The following is a 7,321-nucleotide window of genomic DNA, read 5'->3' as shown; positions in this document are numbered from 1 at the left end:
GTGGTGGCGGGCGCCTGTAGTCCCAGCTACTCGGGAGGCTGAAGCAGGAGAATGGCGTGAACCCGGGAGGCGGAGCTTGCAGTGAGCTGAGATCGCGTCACTGCACTCCAGCCTGGGCTACAGAGCGAGACTCCGTCTCAAAAAATATATATAAATAAATAAAATAAAACAACAACAACAAAAATGATTATAACTAGTTTCATAACTGGAGAAAGGGCACTTGGAATTAATGGAATTTAGAAAATGATTCAAGCAGCATTGTTTGAATCTTCAGTTACTAAAGGAGGCTTTTTAGATGAGATTTCTCTGTGTCCACAAAAATAAATTCCGGTTGAATTAAAATTAAAACTTGAAACCATAAAAGACCTTGAAAGAAAAAAGCCAGGTTATCATTTTTATGAACACAGAATGAGGAAGACATAGAGCGAATAGTAGAAACCATGAATATTTTTTATATAACAGTAACACCTTTATTTTTTATTTTTTAAATACTTTATTAGAGCAGTTTTAGATTCACAGCAAAATTAAGAAGGTACAGAGGTTTCCCCCTTACAATGATGAACAGATGTGAATATGTCATCACCACCCATAGTTTACATTAGGGTTCACTCTTGGTGTGAACCATGAATACTAATAGATTACCTAAATTTTACATATCGAAAACTAAAAACAAAGTAAAATTAAAAGGCAAACAAACTGTGGAATACATTTATGTCATGTATTACAAAGGACCAATGCTGATATTTGAAGTGATCTTACAGATCAGTAAGAAAAAGATGAATACTTTAGGAGAAAACAAGTCAGGTCATCAGTAGGCAGCTCACAGAAAGACCAAAAAAAAGTCAAAAGTACAGAGAAAGTTCAGCTTTACAAATGGTCAAAGAAATGTAAATCACATTGCAGATTTGAATAAAATGAGCTTGCCCAACGTTATGGAAGGGTCTGCTTTTAGAGTACAATTTGATGATATGTATCAAAATCTTTTAAATTTTGTGTAATAATAGCATTTACTACCCTCTCTGTGAGGCATAACATTAAACATTGGACAAAGATTAGCTCATCTAATCCTCAAAATTACCCTTTTGTGCAAATGTGGTTATTTCCATTTTAATGATGAGAAAATAGAAATGTTGGAGGAATAATGCCAACTTTCCTGAGGTCATTTAGCTAGTTAACAGATAGAGACAGGACCTCAAACCCATAATATGTCTCAAGAGCCCAATCCCTTAGCAAGTATGCTCATCTAAGAATTTCTTCCTCCAAAATATTTAGGTGTGTGTATCCGAATATCTTCATCACATTATTTATAAGAGCAGAAACTTTTAAAACAATTAAATGCCCAACAGTTTATTCCATAGAACACAGTGTAGCTATTAAAAATCATATTGAAATAGAAAAGACTCATGGGAAGATGTCTGTGATACTGTTAAATGAAGGGGCAAATTTCAAAACCAGATTTATAATAAAAGTATAGTTTTTAAATATATGTGTACAGGAAAAGACTAGAAGGACACACATCAGAATGATTCAGAATGGTTTTGTATGTGTATGTATGTTTGGGGAGCAGAATTTTAGGCTTCTGTTTAGCTTTGAATTTTACAGTTTTCCTGCTTTAAACATATTTTTTATAATATAATAATTATAAAAGAAAGCAGAAATTTCCTCCAGAATGATACCTTTTAGGTTCCAACTCCTGGACTGTAAGAAATAGATTCTCAGTATGTAAATGGTATTCCTGAGCCTGGTGTGTCCCACTTAGCCTAATTTATTGTCTCTCTTTAACAGATGACATAACTTGGGAGTGATTACTTATGAGAATATATCTTTGCTATCTAAAAAAAATTGCTGTGCAGCTCTTATCTTCCCTTATGTATGCAATAATACATAACTGCACATTTTAGGAGCACATGATTGTAAGACAACTCCTGCTTCAAATGTTTGTAACATGTCTATATGTTCCAAATGCCTTAATTTCGACATTAAATTTCAATTTTAATGTATTTGTGTATCTTTCACACTATTTTTCTGACCAACATAGTAGACCAACTGATGGAATAGAAGGGTATGGTGCTCCCACACTGATCAGGATCCCTATTAGAACAGCTTTCATTACCAACTCACCTATAACTTGAGGATATTAAAATGAAACTCGCTGATTAATAATATGGGGTTCCTATATTAATCAACACAAGTACTTGGAACCTTGCGATAACATTTCAGAGGAAGGTCTAGGAATTTTAACAACCATTCCCAAATCAGGCATCCAGCCTTTGAGGGTGGGTCAGCTGCTGCCTGCTTCACTGTCACCCTGCATTCCTTGGCACTTTGCTGGGCTCCCTCATTCTTTCCCATGGTGAAGACTCCAGGAAGCTAAAGTTTGAACTGTTTAACCTGGTGTTTCCCATTCTCTTTAGATTGGTTTTGTGCTTGTTCCAGAGAAACTGGCTAGTTCGAAAAATGAAATAATGTTTTTGCTTTTTATTATGATAGAAATGGAGAAGTGAACCATTGTCATATTACTTTTAGTTTGCAGAACGTTCAGCTTGAAGGTTTAATACAGAATGAACATCATGTATCTTAGTGTCCAAGTGGGACTCCCCTGCACCCCCACTGATAATTGCTGCCATATTGTGTCTATGAACAGGTTCCTGGTATAAATTTACCCGTCAATCAACTGACCTATTTCTTCGCGGCAGTTCTCATTAGTGGTGTTGTACATGAAATTGGACATGGGATAGCAGCTATTAGGTAATGATATTTACCTTTTTCTTCATACTACATGCAAAAAAAAGCTTTTCATTTAGGAGGATTTATTACTAAAATCTGCTACATTTGATACTTCACTATTTTTCTTTCTGTGGCTATTTCCTAGTGCATAGCCATCATTTGTTACTTTGAAGAAGCTTCTTTTTTTATAGAGAAGATTAATATGTTGATGAATATGCTCTGTTAGCCACGGGCATATCTGTAATCAGGGTCTTTCTATCCTTTGCCTTTGCCAGCGTGGTTATCCTCATGATGCCTCAAAGATTTTTTTTACCAAATCCTGAAAGCCAGTCTTTCTGTTCCTCATTGAGTCAGAATGATAACCACTGTACTCAAAACCCACTCACCTTAGAACTTTATTTGACTTAGCAGCTGAAATAATTTCCTGCTTCTGCTTATGTCCTCTGCTGGCTAGAGCAAAAAAACTGAAAGCACTGAGTTTAACAAATATCATAGTCTATCTGGAAACCCAAGTGGAAGATAAGATGAGACCTGGGACTAGCTTTGAGTATCACGCTCTGTTCTTGGTCTTGGCTTCCCAAATGTATCACGGTAACTATACCTAAGCATTTAGAATCCTATAACGCATACAAAATCATGATGGGGAGAGGGCCACGTCACAACTCCCCTGCTACCTCCATTGCTAATTACTACCATAATTAGCAAGCATGCTAATAGGAATGTGTTTTATCCTTTTGGTGTGTGGACCAGAGAAAAGGCTAAAAACCTCTGTTTTGGAAGAGAAGGTGTAATCACTTCTTATTACTTTCCAGTTGTTTATGAACAAGAGTCTATTTATTGGCAATAAATCCTCATCTTGACAGAGCATATACTATTACACAGGTGTGCACAATAGTGGCTTAAAGTGGTGGCTGCTGGGTTTCTTTTTCTTTTTAAATCTCCTTCACCTCTGCTTCCATGTTTTTAGCTTTGCAGCCTTTAGGATTTTACCTACAGACACATCGTTAATAACAGCTTAACAATTTACAGTATGTTTGTAAAAATAACTTGGGTAATTTTTTTTTAAATCCCAACTGCCAAGAAAAAAAATGAACTGTACAGCTGTCTTATATATTTAGTATTAAGCAACAGCACAATATATTTAGGTGATACTTTTTTCTAGGGGGCCTGGTTGGTTTTATGAGACTTAAATATTAATTTTTGGAAAATGAAGTGATAAAAAAATGGTTCTTTTTTTTTTTTAATATGGAGAGCAAAACCTGCTGAAAAAACTGGTTCTCTTAAGGACAATCTGAGCATTATGCATGTTTAAACATACTTACTTAACGTTAGCTCGATAGGAATACACCTAGATAGATCTCTACCATTATTTGTAATTGCTAAGACAAATACAAGTTATTAGGTAATTTACTTGAATTATATAGTCTCCTGTGTCCTTCTCTGATAATAGTTCAGAGTAAACCATAAAAATGTTTTTCATTTAGTTTCTCATAAAAGCCATTTCTGTATATATGTGACTAACTTCAATTATTTGCTCAACACATTGGTTTCTAAAAATTTTGAAGTGATGTCTATTTCAGTATGCCCTATGTTACAAAATTCAATTTCACAGATAACCAAATCTGTACATTATTATAAAATTAAGATTATATATAGTATAGATATAATTTTTTGGCTGTTCAGAGGGACTTTTTGTTTTTTAAGCAAGAATTCAAATTACAGGGAAAAGTTTTAAGATTATGTATACTATTAATTTGATAAATATAATAATATTAGTAAACTCCTTTTTCTTATGTGATTTCTTAGGGAACAAGTCCGATTTAATGGCTTTGGGATTTTTCTCTTCATTATTTATCCTGGAGCATTTGTTGATCTGTTCACCACTCATTTGCAACTTATATCACCAGTCCAGCAGCTAAGGATATTTTGTGCAGGTAACAGACTTAATTTTGTTTTAATATTCATCTGTGCTTTTAGTTTCGATTTTCTATGGTAAGTGGTTTTTGGAAAATATATCACAAATGACAATACGTTATCTTTTGGTTTATAACTTCAGTTTATAAGACCCCCTCAAAAGTAGAGGAGTAAAATAATTTACATTCCAGTTTCTTCCTTAAAACCAACTAAAAACAACATAAATTAATTTTTTAAAATTTAAAAACAGAAGAAAACTTTGTTTTGTCCACAACATGAACTCACAAACTATGAAGAATGTCAACTCAGCTGAAATAGAATGAAATATGCATCAAATCAAGGGAGAACATGAAGAATTGACTAAGAGATAAATCAAAAGTATCCAGGAATGGAGAAGAAGGGTTATGAAAGGATGGGTAGTGAACTCTAGCACTGTCAGAGTTCAGAGAAACAGAATCCCTTGGAGATGGAACTGCAGTTCCAGCTGAGTAAAACTGACATAAGACAAATTCATCACAACCCTGCATCACTTTTAATGGAATAACTGAGGCTAAGCAAGTGTGGAATTAGAATTCTCAAACTAACAACAACAACAAAAAATTGAAGGTGGGAAAAACAAAAACAGAAAATGTAAATACTAATTTCCTCAACTTCATAGTGGAGAGGACATCTGCCTGAACTTGATAAATCAAATAGAGGCTTGAGTATATCACTTAAGATTGTAAATGTAAACAAGATCTAAAAACACACATAAACTTTTCGAGTTATCACAGTGAAAGCATGAAACACAGACCAAAGAAAACAGACCCTATATCAAAAGATAAACCATGGTAATGAATTTAAGACCAAAACACATTTATTTTGTCAATAAACATAAATGAAATAAGCTCACCTACTGAAAGAAAGATGCCCTTAGTTTGTATTTAAAACATGTCTCAAATGTGTGATGTACAAAATAAATCTGTCTAAAAATTACTCAAAAATATTGAAAGTAAAATGATGAGCAGAACATAACATGCAAATGGGGACAGAAAATAGGACCAAAAGCATTATGTCAGACATTGGGGGCCATTTAACAATAGTAAGGAATATAAGCCACAATGAAAATACAACATTTGTGAATCTTACTGTATCAAGTAACAAACCATCAGAGCAAAACAAAAATGGGAAAAGTATAAGAAGAAACAGAAAGGTAATAAAAAGACTCACCTTTTAATACATGGCAGATAAGTATAAAAAAGTTAGGCTAAGGTAAAAATAGGTATGTCAAACTCTATTCCATGAACACAGAAGACAATATTTTTTTTCAAATGCCCATGGGACTTAAAGTCTCAGTAAATTCCCAAGAGAAGACTAGCAAACTAAGTAAAAACTACCTGAAATTTAGAAATGTATCTTAATCACATCTTGGATCAATTTAATTCAAACCTGTGATTTCAGTAGATTTAAAAATTATGATGATGAAATCATTTTGCTGAGATAATGTTTAAAGTTTTGCTAAAAGAAAAATGCACTGCCTTAGGCAGTTATGCAATTACAAATGGAAATAGATCAGTTAAGTATTCAACCTAAGTGAGAAAAGAACTGTAAAATAATTAAGAAATGATGACATAATTAGTAAGGATATAGGCAGAAAATAATAAATTAGAAAAAACAAAACTAGATCTGTTAAATCCAAGAGCTCTTAAAAAAAAAAAAAAAAAACAGGTCGAACAATGAGAAAAAGCACCTAAAGACAATTAGCAATCAGATTGTGGAATGACAATTGATAACAGAGAAAATAAAAACAATTATAAGTATTCTTTGCTCATCTCCACAAAAAATTTCAAAACCCTATATAAATATAAGAAAATAAAAATAGCTGAAATTAACCCAAGAGGCAATCAAAAAAATCTAAATAGGCAAATAATTATAATGGGAGAAATTAAGAAAGTTGATAAAGAATGCCCTTTCTTTTGAGATGGAGTCTTGCTGTGTTGCCCAGGCTGGAGTGCAGTGGCGTGATCTAGACTCATTGCAGCCTCCACCTCCTAGGTTGAAGCAATTCTCCTGCCTCTGCCTCCCGAGTAGCTAGGATTACAGGCACGAGCCACCACGCCCAGCTAATTTTTATATTTTTAGTAGAGACGGGTTTTGTCATGTTGGCCAGGCTGGTCTCGAACTCCTGTCCTCCTGCCTCAGCCTCCCAAAGTGCTGGGATTACAGGTGTGGGATTATTGCACCTAGCCAAGAATGCCCTTTACTATGTGGAATTCTTTCATACCTTGAATGAAAAACTTTTCTTTTAAATTCAAATTTACTATAAACTTTCCAGATCACATAGAGAAGGAAACTAAGATTTTTTTCTTAAAGCCAAATACAACACTGATTAGAACATCTGGTGAAGCACAAAACAACCTACAGACACATGACCTATCAAGAATACACTGGTGGCTGAAATCTGTTTGAATGTGATAAATATTATTTGCCACTAGGGAAAAAAAAATTCATCTCAGAAGATATTGAGACAGTCTTTAACAAAATTCAACATCCATTAATACTTTAAAAAATCCTGGCCAGGTGCGGTGGCTCACGCCTGTAATCCCAGCATTTTGGGAGGCCGAGGCGGGTGGATCACAAGGTCAGGACATCCGAGACCATTCTGGCTAACACGGTGAAACCCCATCTCTACTAAAAATAC

The 7,321-nt window shown here is 34.3% G+C and overlaps 1 protein-coding gene across 2 annotated transcripts in view; it reads left to right on the top strand.

The window, feature by feature from the left end:
• The window catches only part of MBTPS2 (membrane-bound transcription factor peptidase, site 2), a 50,984-nt gene that overhangs the window by 9,743 nt on the left and 33,920 nt on the right, over positions 1 to 7,321 (top strand). For both annotated transcript variants that reach the window (XM_011988023.1, XM_011988022.1), the window contains exons 4-5: positions 2,645 to 2,748; positions 4,534 to 4,661. In XM_011988023.1, coding sequence (XP_011843413.1) covers positions 2,645 to 2,748; positions 4,534 to 4,661 — 232 coding nt within the window. The remainder of the gene's footprint in view (positions 1 to 2,644; positions 2,749 to 4,533; positions 4,662 to 7,321) is intronic.

The sequence above is a fragment of the Mandrillus leucophaeus genome, unplaced genomic scaffold (genome assembly GCF_000951045.1).
Source record: "Mandrillus leucophaeus isolate KB7577 unplaced genomic scaffold, Mleu.le_1.0 Scaffold321, whole genome shotgun sequence".
Lineage (NCBI taxonomy): Eukaryota > Metazoa > Chordata > Mammalia > Primates > Cercopithecidae > Mandrillus > Mandrillus leucophaeus.
Note: the sequence above shows the minus strand (reverse complement) of the source record. Positions and strands in the feature narration are given on the sequence as shown.